The 14,330-nt window shown below is 40.3% G+C and overlaps 1 protein-coding gene across 1 annotated transcript in view; it reads left to right on the forward strand.

Annotated features, from left to right (window-relative positions):
• The window catches only part of LOC117494331 (chemokine-like protein TAFA-2), a 70,706-nt gene that overhangs the window by 32,585 nt on the left and 23,791 nt on the right, over positions 1 to 14,330 (forward strand). The window contains exon 2 of the mRNA XM_034145190.1: positions 6,891 to 6,991. Coding sequence (XP_034001081.1) covers positions 6,892 to 6,991 — 100 coding nt within the window. The 5' untranslated portion in view covers position 6,891. The remainder of the gene's footprint in view (positions 1 to 6,890; positions 6,992 to 14,330) is intronic.

Genomic DNA, 14,330 nt, shown 5'->3' on the forward strand with positions numbered 1-14,330 from the left:
AGCCATTTCTTCCCCGCTGGATTATATTTCTGCCTGTGCTTCCCTACGCCTGCCGCTCTCCTCTCTCCCCACGACAGGGACCACACAGTGCATGCCATTTGCATTTCCCTTTAATATATTTCTCTAAATTCCAAAGCTTCAAGAGATCCCTACTTTGCATTTGTTTATTTAGTTCAAAGTGTTTTTATTGCCCAAGAACCTTGCAGAAAAATTGAAGTGTAGTCAAAATGTGATAGATAAATATGAAAGTGGTGTGTTGTGTATTCTATAGAGAAAGATACTTTGATGTTGTTTTTGCAGTTTTAAGCCAGCTTCGAGCTGTGGTGTAGTTCACGCCTGTAGGTGAGGTCTGGCAATTCCCTTTTTTCTTTTATTGTCTGATGCTGTTGGACTTGCAGGTGATAGAAGGTCTCAGACAACCTAACTGCATTTACCACCTGGATCTGCACTGTCAGCAGACACACTCTGCAACTCTGTGTAGTTTATGTACGTGTGCAGGCGTGCGTGTCTTTATGTGTGTTTGACCTAGGGATGCTGTGTCGTGCGAGGAAGATGGATTTTTGGTGACATCAGGATTTTTACCTCTAGGTGCAGTGAATTCTCCAGGTTAGCATGGCGGCAGAAAGAGACAGAGCAAAAGAGCGAGAGGTAAAAAAGATTGAACATGAAACCCTTGGGTGGAATCAAGATTTAGGGATGTGTTAGAGACACACATGTATCAGCAGGCAAAATCGGATTTGATAGATGGGAATGTCAAGTATCTGATGTGCAATCTGCTGAAGTCATAGATTACAGCTGAAATACTAGTGCAAAGAAATATAAGAGGCTGAGGTTTGGAGGAAGAGCGGGTCAAAAGCTTCCCATTCCTCATTTTCTCTCCCTTTTTACAATCTTCCAATCCCTGTTTCCTCTCCCTGGACGTGCACACACATGCATTGTTGAATTTCCACAATGCTTGTTAAATTGGAGGCTTAATTTGGAGCCCCTGGCTTTCTCCGGAGGTCACATGGAGTTAATTTAGCCACAAAGGCCAAACTGTGGATTTCGTTAATGAAGCTAACATGAAACACACTCTCAAGTGTATACACACAGACATACACACACAGACACACGTATGCCCCTGGCAGGATCAGGGAGGCCTAATCAAGCCAAAACCTCCCGAGGTTGCAATTAGGGTGAGAGAGCCACAGTCCTAACTCTGGCTGCAAAACAAACCCTTCAATTAAGTCATAAGAAAAACACAGATTCCTTCTGACAAATTACCGTGCTGCATCCTTACATTCACCCACAGTTGTGTGCTAACTTAGCAACTTCGCATTTATTGTGTCTCTGCAAATATTAAAAGATGGACACACACGCATCTGCAGCATTCTATTGCTTATTTCTCTTCTGGTGTAGCAAGTATAGTTTCCTCTTATTCAAGTTACCGAAGGTTTTGACCTTAACTAGATTCTCTGTGTGACATATCTGGTTTGTTTGTACTGTATGTGTGTGCATGTGTTTGTCTCGCCCAGTTAAGGCTGGGATAAGCTCCAGTCGACTTTGACATTGGAAAACAAATTCTGGGTATAGATTGATGAATTAAACTTTGCCTACAGAGTTGAGAAAAAAGACATTTCAGTTTCAACAGCCTTGATAGCAGGTCTGTAATGTGTTTTACCAAGCAAAACACTATGAATGATTTCAACTGATTATTTGCACTCATAACGAAGCAACTGTGTAACTGACCGACTGTCTGACAGACCAACATTGTCATCCCAAGAGCCATGCTGCAATGGTGTTGCTCAAAACAGCTGCACATGCAATACTATCTACTGATTAATAGAGAAAACATAATAAACTGTAAGATATTTGAAGCCTTTGGTTCTTCAATTTCCTTCTATGCCTATGTCTCCTTCCTTTTATATATTTCCTTTCTATCTTCTCTTTGTCCTGTAGTCTCTCTACGCTGCCTCTTGACAATATCAGACAATATCTTCCATTTCTATTGATACTGGTACTTTGAATAGCACGGTAATCGTCTGTGTGTATCTGATGACCTTAGCCTTGGTAGCACTCCACAGGAGACTGAGATAGTCATCTCCCTTCTGAATAGTCAGGATGAATAAAAGCTATATATACTGTTCCTTATTCACAGTCGTACAAATGCGTGAGCGAGAGCACGTGCACGCTTCACGAACAAAGACAGAGTAACATGCACAGACCAGGTAACAGCTTGTAGGGATCACATATATCACACACAAGTAGGTCAATTAGTCTTTTCTGACATGTAATAATATCATTAAAATTAATATGACTAAAAATAACCACTGGGATTTTCTCACCTGCAGTGAAGAACATTTGGTCTGGTCTAGAGAATACATGTCATTTAGTAATATTTATTTCTGTTCCAGTTCAGTCTTTTTACAAGTAATACATAAAGATGAGTAAACATAAAGTTATTCTGACTGACATGTAATGTATTTATTGGACGGTTTTGGAGATTATCATCCTGCCTAATCAGGACCAACGTGGGAAAATCTAATTTGATTATGAGCATATTTAGTATTATAATTAACAGCATATTATGAATAATTACTCACAGGTAGAGAGCAGATAAACAAATATCCCTCCCTACTGTCCTAGTGTTGTGTGGCTCAGTCTAAGCCACTTTGTTTACATTGACAGAGCCATGTACAAATCAAAGTACAAATGATTTCACTGACTGAAAATCCTTCCTTAATATTAAAAACTACAGATTCAGTTCTGTATATCTTCTGACATCAAAACCACTTCATGTTAATTATCACACTAACTGATCTAGAAAGAACAGGCATCCTATTTTTCCAAATGCATATCTCAGGGAATGAAAACCCCTTGAATATGAATGTATTTCCACTACATTTCTCATTGCCTGTTGGGAGATAAACCAGCGCTCAGATACCCGTGAGATGTCTGTCCGGCTTTGGCTAAGACACACACACACACACACACACACACACACACACACACACACACACACACACACACACACACACACACACACACACACACACACACACACACACACACACACACACACACACACACACACACACACACACACACACACACACACACACTGGAGATATAGAGGGGAAGCTGATCAGCCGCATGGAGCGGGAGGCCATTCCAATGGGACTAATTAAAGGGAAGGAACAGACTGCAGAACTCATCGGAGACCACCACTCTTTCTCCAGCTCTACCCCTCTCTCCTCTCGCTCTTCCTTTCTCTTTCACTGTTTTCCGTTAATGAAAGCTACATCATCCAGGGTTATAGGATCCAATGCTGCTTTCTATACGGGTGGATATGATTAGAGGAGTTCTACCTGACGTCTACTTCCTGAAGGGGCTGCTGGAGACATTTCCGAACATGCATGGGAATAACATGCTTCAGATGTAAACACATGCAAACACAATTGTTTTTCAGCAGTCTCATTAGATCAGTTTGAAAGTTCTTTAGGCTTATTAAAGCATGAAATCACTGTTGTTTTTTTGTTTCTATATGAGAGGTTGTGCCGACGTGTGAGTGTGTGTGTGTGTGTGTGTGTGTGTGTGTGTCACCATCGGCTCTTGAGTTTGATACTGATGATGTAGTCAAACTGCTTAGATGCTATTGATCAGGACCCTGTGTACCTGAGCAATCACACACACACACACACACACACACACACACACACACACACACACACACACACACACACACACACACACACACACACACACACACACACACACACACACACACACACACACACACACACACACACACACACACCTCCTGATCTCTCTCTCTCTCTCTCTCTCTCTCTTTTCCCGCTCCGTTCTGAATTCATTTCTGTACCGCACACCCACTAATTTCTGCGGCAGACAGACCAAACAACCAGCCAAAATGAAGTGGCACTGCATCATCACAAACACTGCTGTGTGTCTAAATGAGCTGAAGAGGCAGCAGGCTGCTTCTCTGCTTTGTCTCCTTATCATTTACTACAAGCAGAGCATAGATGTGGACAGGAGAAATGGGTGAAGAGGGGGAGGGAGGGAGGGAGAAGAGGAAATAGGAATGAGGATAAATGGGAGAAAGGGCAAAAAGCGACAATAAAACGGAGATGTGTATGATTCTGTGTGTGTGTGATGCCCTCTAAACACAAAAAGCCTTGGCTCAGCCGGTCTGGCTTTGCAGTTCCTCCCAGCTCTTCAAATGCATGGCTATATGTAGTCAGATGACTCACACAACCAACTCAGAACTCAAGCCAGGGTTTAACACACACTTCCTCATGGCAAAAACACTCTCTCACACACACACACTAATGTGACTATATACCCACACGCATTTGAAGATATAATCACATCAGCACATATACTGAGACCCAACCAGCCGTGTGTATAGTCTCATCTGCACCAAGCTAATCTGCACAGACTCTCTCACAAACCTCGAAAGGTTGTTTTGTTTTACTTACATCATCACATGTCTGCTCAAAAGTATTTTACAAGAATCTTTTTTTCTTTTCTTCACATTTGCTGGCTTAAGAGAAAAGTCAACCATTATAAAAAGTAATAGAGAATCATTTAAATGTACAGTTGACCGCAACATTTAAAATGCACATTTCCCTCGTACCTGCTAATTATCAATCCTTAATGTTCTGATGTGAGTTGCAGAGTCTTGGTGATATTGGCCTTGCATATGCCTGCTTTCTTCTGAAGAATGGAAGTAAATGGCACTTTTGTTGTTATGCTCAAAGCGGCAAAATATTACAATTTGAAAAACTTAACAGGGGACATTTCTCTTTCCAAAAATCATGTCCAGGTTACACAAGTTAATCTATTATTGATAACATCTATGAAATATATATTCTTTTTTTTACCAAAACTACACCCAGAAAACCAAATCACTGCGCAGAAGAATGCTTGGCTCTACTAGTAAGTGAGAGGCTCGTTCTTACTTAATGAAGGGTGTAGTATGTTAGAAAGAAAATGGTTCCTCAATTTTGGGGAAAACTGTGTTTTTAACATTGAATCCAATTTTGAGTTCTTCTATTGTATCAGATTATGGTCTTTAGAGTTCCTTGCAGTGAGAGATTTAAACCTATACCAGAAAGAAAAGGGGACAAAGCAACAACATGCTCACTCCAATCTGAGAAAAAGCTCCCTGTCGAGACATAAAAAGACAGAAATCAACTCTTGGAGGTGCAAAGACATTAAGGTTTTACAAACCAGAGTAGTAGTTGGATTTAAATAAAGGGTTCTGTGTTTCTACATCCTCCCAACCACTTAAATATACCTAGTTCCTTTCACATTTTTAAGTTCACATGACAGGTTTCGGCTTAAATGGGTTGTTACGTTCCTCTTCATGTTGTTCTTTACTCTCAGACATTTGCTTTTGCTCTGCTAGCCTCCTGCAGTTATTTATTTACACACTTAAACACGTATACAAGCTTACTCACAAAGACAGTTTCCTCGGTGGAGAAAGAGTTTGTTTGTATTCGGAGCACTGAGTGGGACAGAAACTTCCACCACAGACAAAGTGCTTTAATCATATGCATCCCTGCTCACCACTGCGATGCAAACACCTGCCAGCATTTGCACATCTGCATCCGACCTAGAGTTATATAATACAAATGTTACATTTAATATGAAAAGTATAATGAAACATAATACTGGTTGGTATTCTTTTTTATTACAATATGTTGATTTAATTTTCTTGAGAAAACTTTCATTATTATGAGATTAAAGTTTTTATTATTAGAAGGTTTATTTCTTGTTTGTGAGGTTTTTGTGTGCAAACTAAAGCTTTGCACTGTTTTGGTTTGGATTACAGTCCTCTTCACTCGACATATGTTGTCTTTTAGCAACTATCTAAATACGCAAACACAAACAAAGTAGGTAATCACTGGATATAACTATGTGGGCTTGATTATAAGAAATTGGCTTATCCGTGTTTTTGACGTTTTCTGTTAGCTGCCAAGATAGAGAATCAAACGGAGTTTCCAAAGTAATGTTTTCTCTCTCCCCGTCTTTCCCTCTCTCTCTCTGAGTCACTCACCATATCCCCTTCTGTTTGAATGTTTTTGCAGTAAACAATCATTTTCCCTGAGTAAATATATTATTTGTTTTCAGTTCGGTGCTCTATGGTTTGTGTGAATGTTGTTTGTGTCTTTAAGTTTAACATTGAACAGGTTGTCTAACATTTGAGCATTTAGGCTTTAACAACATTACATGTCTGCAGCCATGCAAACATATCTGTTAGGCTGTGATAGCTTAATGCTAAAATGCCCACTATAACAAAGCTTATATAACATTTACTGTACCATGTTAACAATCTCAGTTCAGCTTGTTAGCATTCAAACATTGGCTAATTTACACTGAACACAAAGAACAGCTGAGGCTTTTTCTAGTTTTTCATGTATTTATTCATACATCAATTAGTTTCTTTATTTTTCCCTCATGGTGGCGCTATTTTAAAAGTCACTGGATCACCAAAATTAATTTCATTTGATTTAATTCACAAATCCATTCAATTGTTGTTAAGACATTTCTCTCACATCTGCAAAAGTCAAGCTCATTGTAGCTTTAGAGGAGAGATCAGGGCATGGCTTACATTATGAGTATTCATCATATGGGAAGGAATCATGAAAGTCTGTTCCAAATGTTTTCCTAATCCATGTAGTAGACATGGAGATATTTCACTCGACAAGTTCAATCCTTGATAGATTACCAAAATCGTCAGGATTGATCTTGGTAGCATGTCTTAAATCCAGTAATTGTGAATAATCTGTGCTCACATACCAACAGTTGATAAAGGCATGTGTACAGTACACAATCTTTTATTGAGTGTGTGTTCTCTAATGTTTGTTTCTCTTTCTCTTCGGCAGAATGCGGGAACGGGGCCCTTGCATTTGTGGAGTGGGGGTGTGGAGTCTACTGCTGTCCCTCTGTCTGGCCTCCCTCACACAGGCACACAGGAGCCACACAGGTACTGTAAGCCCAATCATGTGTGTGTGTGTAGTACATCATCCTCTCACTTGGGTGATGCTTTGTGCAGCATTCACGGTATTGGATCTATCATGAATTACCACAGCAGGCAGCCTCTGCAGCCAATTTCTTTTCAAGTTTTGTAAAGTGAGAGTGAATAGGCCGTGTGCCACCCGAGGGAATGCAGAGGTTGGATTCACAACAAAATACGAGACCACGGAGGCTAGTTGCCAGGAAGAACGCACAATAAGTTATTTAATGAAAAGAAGGGGAATGCGAGTAATCCGACAAGGAAGGTCTTTTCAGTTCAGGGGATTTCACGTCTTTTCAGTCCCCGTCAGAGTGGGGCGTCTTTCCAAAATGCCCGTAGGTTACAGCACTGAGTCTTTTGGATTACAAATCCCTTGCTGTGTGAGCCCCCCCCCCCATTAAAGCCAAGGAGCTGAGTCACAAGCGTGATTGAGCCCAGAGGCGGGGTATCTTCGCCTCTTTGCTTTACAATGATCACCTGTGTGTGACACTGAAAATTACCTTGCCCCGGGGGAAAAAGCATGACGTACCTGCTGCCTGTCTATGAATACAGAGCTTTTATCAAATTTATTTTAAGAAGACTTTCCAGACATATTTAGTCAATGAGGATGGTTTGAATCAAACCAAATGTATTGTCTTTATTATTTAAAAAAACACATTTTCTTAAAAATAAAATGTGGTTGTCCGTCAAGTGTCCTCTTTTCTGATGTCTACAAAGATGCACACATTTGGAGCACTAGGGGTTGCAAGATGTCAGTCTACAAGTTGTAAAGGTTAATGCCTCGGTAAAAGACGTGGTAAACACTGCTCTTCCTCGTGGAGCAAAAAGGAGATAGACCCAGGGACGTGAGTAACATGTTAAATCTGACCAAAATAAGTAATGGACAATGACAAAATCGCCTAAGGATACAACCAGGAAGTGATGACTGTGAATCTCGTCTTTGGTTTGACGGTATATGAAGGGCAGTGATGGCTTGAAAATGTTAAGCTCTGCCTTTGGCTTTCATGTCTTGATAAAGTGACATGCACCAGCTGCCCTTCATCTGAACTGGTTGTCTTTGACATTGTTGTTGCCGCGCGTCTCACGTCACTGACGCTAAAGATATTTATACTGCAGTCAGTGAATTGTGTGTCTGAACATCTGCCTCGTACCGATGTTCCATTAGCGGGATGACTGAAAGGCAAAATGATTGATGAGTCTCTTCTTTAAATCTTTCTAAAAGAATGCAGCATCTGAGATGGATCGTGAGTGAATCCTTTGGCCTTCTGTGTGGAAATTGGGAGTTCCTCATAATGTTATCACTTCTAAGAAAATACAAGGTTTTTGTGTGAGTTTATGTGTGTGTCCTTGCTGGAATACAGCTACCTATAACAACAGCTTTGTGTGTGTGTGTATGTTATTTGTCTTTGTGTGTAAGATTGACTCTGCTGTTCCCTGGCTGCTAGGCATATTCTCTCACACAGAGATTTTAAACATGGCAAGGGCAAACATTTTCATAAATGGAAATACGGTGAAAAGGCAGAGAGAGGATGGAGATACATTCAGCAGTTTTTGTTTTGTGTCGTTAAAGAATCTCTCATGGTTATGGTGGGGTCGGTCTTTTAGTCGGACACGGTTATATGTGTGTGTGTTTGTGTGTGTGTGTGGGGGGGGGTGTTATGGGCACGTGTATCGCCTGAGTGCTCCCGTTAATGGGTGATTGATTGTAGAGTAAGTTGTAATCAGGGAGTTACAGCGTTATCCAGTTGCAGGTTGTCGAGAGGGGAAAAACAGACGAGTAATCAGATAATTACTAAATACAATCCCTTAGGTCACTCCAAGGTTGACACTCTCACCCTTATGTCACAAACTGTCTCCATCTCTTACACTCACATAAATGCTGGAATCCCCCCCAAAATGATTGTAATATATAAGACTGAAAATGAAGCTGATGAAAATGGAAGCAGTGTATGTTCTCTTTTAATGTTGAATATTTCCTGTTTTAGTTGTCCTGCCTTTTGCAGTGGAAAAGAGCTTAAGCTCCTGATCCCATGAGCATAGAATTGATTTATTTTTAATTTGTGGCCACATGCACAGACCATATGTGTGTTTGTGTGTTCTGGTTACTAACTCAAGAACTGTGTGCTAACAACTGACAGCTGTGGCGACCTCAGGAGGAAAGTGGAGGCGGTTTAGATGTGGCAAAAGAAGTCTCAGCATGTGTGTATGTGTGTGTGTTTGTCTGTGTGGGAATGTGTGTGTGCCTGCCTAACTTCTGCTCCCCTTTTATTCTCCAGATTTCTATCTCTCAGGCCAGAACAGAAAAATATGCCTCTCGTTTGCCATTGGTGCCTCTCCATCTGTTAAACCATCCATCCTCCTGTCTTATTCTCTTATTCCCATGCTTAATCATAGATCACTACAGAATTGTGTGAAAAAGATCAGGCTTTACACCCAGACCACAGAGCTCTAACACTCAGCGGAGTACAGATCTCCTAAAATGAAGAGATCTTATTTGTAGATAGGCCTTGGTTAAACGTCTCAGTAGCTTTGCCAATAGTCCTAAAGAAACAGCTTGGCTTGGATTTTGAAATAAAGCGAAACAGCGATTATGCTGATCACTTCGCCACACACTGTCGAGTCATTGATTCTCGGTCTATGGGCTGCAATCTCCATACATCGCCACTGATTAGAGGCTGCTCAGAATTTAACTTACTCTGAAAGGCATTCTGTCTGCCAAGAAGGGCAAACAGAGATGTAAAGACATAGATGTATAGGTGTGCTATAATGCATGGGCTAAATCACTCTCACACAGGCTCAGAGAGACATGTGCACTCAGTCAGGGAGGCACACGGGCCTGCAGTAAATGCACACAGAAAGATACACAAAACATGCACACACGCTTACATGCATGCACACTCAAAGAGGCTCTCTAATGTGATGTGCGGAGACAGGCTGTCTGCCCTCCTTAAAGGCTACTCCACAGTAAAACTGCACTCTCTGCTGCGTCTACAACACGCCTCCATATGGCCTGTGAAAAATTCAAGCTGAAGATTACAATTTTGACGAACATCCAAGCGTTCTCTCCTGGTTTATTTCACTGGTTGAGAAATGAAGCGTGTGTGTTTATGTTGTGTTTTTCTCCATGTATAAGAGAGTGAAAAAGAGGAATAAATTGTTAAAATAAAGTAATTATAAAGAGTAGGACAGATAATAGATAGCAAATGATCATCATTGAGTCTCTTACAATACTAAAATTAACTCTAGGTATCCCTAATGTTCATTTTGGAGCTCATGATTTACTTCAAATGAATGTGCGGTGTCTTTCTGTGGCTATTTCATGCACATGAGAATAAGTGGCATCGTAATCTTTTTTGGAAAAATGCTTTTCGCTTCATGGCTGTGACATTTGAATAAAGAAATAGTTTTCCAGAAAAAAGCGTGATAAATGAACTATTACTCTCCTCATAAGTCAGCAAATACATTCAGTACATCATTGACTCCTGCCTACATATTTATTTATTTATTTATTATCTAAAATCAGTTTTCATTGTCTAGTGGCAAGATCAGTGACTGCTATTGACACAACGAAGCAGTTCATATGAACAGTTTGAACAGAAGTTGCTCTCATTGAGTGAAGAGCATGACGGGAGATAAGAATTAGAGCTAGGGTGTTAAGGTCCCCGTAAAATGGCAGTTAGAGCATGGGACTATGGGACTATGGTACAATATGGAGAGGGATTTGATTTGATCACAGTAAAGTGAGTGTGACTTTTACAGCATGGAGTCTTTTGGGAACCACATTTGTCACAGGAGACCACCTGCTGTAGAGGACCGCTGCGTCCATACACACCTCCCCCACACAGGTTGCTAGATCAGGTGGCACGGACTGAAACAAGAAATTATGAATTAGACCCTAGCAACATACCTATTGTTTAATATTAAACTTAAATAGTAAGCCAGTGGTTCCCAACCTTTACAGCTTGTGACACCTAAGTAGTGTGCATTTCCACCAAATAATTATTTAGAGAGAGTTCCCCTCAACATAATAATTACATTTAGCCAAAAGTACAAAAAACTAATTTGTGTACCCTTTGTAGGAGCCGGACGCCCCGGGAGAGAATGCTAAATAATGTAGAAACCCAAAAATGTTCAAGTTCCACACTAAGTCAAAGCAAAACACAACGGTAGGAGACTGTCCAAATTGTAACAGACACGATGAGGGATCATGGGTAATTTTGAGGCTATGGTAATGTTGTACACATTGTTAGGCACATTTGCCATGAAGAGCTAGCAAATCAATGACTTGACTTGACTTGATGGGGAATTGAGGTAGTTCCGAGACCTCTTGTAGTTCAAACAGGTCATGGTAGGATTAAACATTACCATTTGGCTGATCATCAAATTAAAATGAAGTTACATTTTGTCACACTGGTTTCCCCCAAGGACGCATGATCTTTGTCCCACTGCCTTACAGCAATCAAGATACCTGTTAATTATGATCAAACCATTTGTTCGTCATTATGGGTATTATATAGCCCCTGGCTCTCTTTCTGTCTCATCTTTTCTCCCTCGCTGCACTTCAATAGGTGTTGACAAATTCCAAGGAAACACATTTGCATAAACTCACCTTCTCCAATCAGTGTGTCCTTGGTAACGCATGTGTTGTTTTAACCATGATGAATTCAGTTATTAAGGGGCTAGGAGAGTATTTGATGACTGGCTACAAGCACTCTGGCCTTTTGTAGTCTATCACAGGATAATCTTCTGTGTTTATTACTCGTCAGACATGTTTCCACCGCATTTTCAAGGGATGTGGAGAGGAGATATATATTCTCTAATGTCTGTCAAGCAGATGTTTCCTGAAATATTTAACAAGAGACTCACAATGCACTCAAATATTATTTCTACCAAGGGGGAGTGTGTTTATAGCTGTTATTTTCCCCCAAGTGCAGAAAATGAATATCTATGAAAGTAGAAAGGTGATGCCAGACAGCGAGATGCACTCTGCTAGGAGTCGGTATGATTCATGGCCGATGCCTGAAGAACCAGGTCGACAGATAAAAAAAAGCGGACAGTGAGTGTGTGGCTGGGTTACTAAAGACTAGCCATTTGCTGGGAATATATCTAACTATGTGTGTCTGCCGTGTTTGCCATTTATCTGTGTATTTATCTGTTTTAGGGCAGATTCCAGATGATACATAGTTTCACGAGATAAAACAGTAGCGGTGTATTGCTGATTTATATCTCTCATACCTCAAGAACTGAAGAATGAAATATAATGTAATGTTACATTTCTTATTTCTTAGGAATCCTTTATCATGGAACATGTTTTCTCATCGATTCCATAAAAGATAATGATCAGCAGCTTCAGAAGTTCACTATCTAAGTTTGGCATGTTAGCATGCCATTATTTTAATTAGTTTTTCAGGTATTCATAAGCAAATTTTGAGCTGATAATAGCACTATAAAAAAAGGCAGGGGATCACCACTTGTTCAGCCATTTCCCTCATAACCATGAATGTCATAGTTATTATGTTGTTGGCGGAAAAATCAGGTAAGCATTAAAGTTCGTAGGACGAATTATGTGAAACACGTGTGAGAACTTTGGCTTTCTGGCAGTATAAAGTGAAAAGGCACCAAGTTATTACAACATTGTCATATGAATATGTACCTAAGCCAGTGATCCACTAAGACCCAAAGATTTCCTTTTGCACTGTCGTATCAAAGTCCTAAGGTACAGGTAAAGTTACGATTAGGATAAATAACAAAGAGAAAATCCAACATTACAACATGTTATTGGCAAACACAACAATCAGAGAAAGATGCAGAGGAAATTATTCTCGCCCAGCACTCACACCAAGCGTTGAACCCTCGAGAATGAACAATTAAAGCATTTACAGTATGTGTCTGGGAGAAATGGCCACTGTCTGATTATGTGTTTGCTCTAATTGGTGCAAATGGAGAGTTTCCTCTGGCTGCACAGTGAGATTACCTCATTGCAGCCCTCTCATTGCATTCATTAGCGCTAATCGTTACCTGTTAGCCCACCAGCCAACCCCGCATAGACCCAGCCTGGAACATCTGTATGGTTTCCTGAGTACAACTTAAGCCTTTATTGACTCTCCGCCTTTGGTTAAACCACTGAGTTGAACTAGGAGGTTACAGTAGTAGTGTGGATTAACATTTAGGCAAGAGAACTACAGGGAGACACATTTAAATGTGCAATTGCTAATGAACCTTGATTGCAGTTATTGAAGTAATACAGTAATTCACTTTTCATTAAATCCATTCATCTTTCGGACTTCTCGCTACGTTTTGGTACCACTCCATCCCTCCTTTTTGCCCTCTTTTTCATATTCTCTTTTTCCTCCTTTTCCGGAATTTTACTTTATTTCACAGCTATTAAACCAGGAAATTTCAATCAGGTAGCACAGCGTGAATTTCTGCAGGGGCAGGAGAGAAAGAGTGAACTTTTATTTAATGCAGCTGTTTTTTTCGTTTCTTCTCTCCACCTCCATCTAGACTCTCTTTTCTTCCACAGCTGAACTCAACCTTGGCTCTTTATAGTTTATGATTCAATTTCCAATTTGTCCTCCAGACGTATTTGCCTGGTGGGTGGCGCAGCGGTTTTGTTCTTGTGTGTTTGTACAACCCTCGCCTTTGGTATTCATAGGAACAAAGTCTTACGAATACATGCATTTGAATTTTCAATTTTGCAGTCTGCAATTCCTTTGGCTTTGTTTTACATGAAAGTCACATTGAGATGGGAATTGCTCTTTCAAGTGACCTCTTGGCAAGCAAGGAGAAATACTCTGAAATATGTATAACCAATACATATCATTTCCTATTATTAGAGGCAAGGATGACCAGAGGAGTCTACTTTGGGATTTGAAGGTGGTTGGTTCGTTGCATCCCTCAGACTAAATAACTTAGTGTTGTCTTCAGTCAACCAAAGATTACAATTAATTAATATATTCGCTGCATACTCTACATTACAGTGTATTTCAACACTCACTGAGAAAATACTAATGAAAATAATCGTCTCAAACTTAAAATGAAGAAGAGGTCTGACAAGCAGAAATGGTTCATGATAGAATTGGACCAGTGACATTGTGGATGTGTTGTAATCACACGGCTATCATGGCACAACCTACTAAAATCTTAAAACCTTTTTTTTCTTTTTTTAACTAAGTATTTCTAAGAGATCTTTCATCAAATGTATTACTGTAACGGGCCGTCTCCACGGCAGCGTTAAAAAAATCTTGGAGGTGGGCGTATCTGAGGCTTGGGGATTTTTTGCGATCAACCAATCACATGAATCTCCCGC

This window comes from Trematomus bernacchii, unplaced genomic scaffold (assembly GCF_902827165.1).
Source record: "Trematomus bernacchii unplaced genomic scaffold, fTreBer1.1, whole genome shotgun sequence".
Lineage (NCBI taxonomy): Eukaryota > Metazoa > Chordata > Actinopteri > Perciformes > Nototheniidae > Trematomus > Trematomus bernacchii.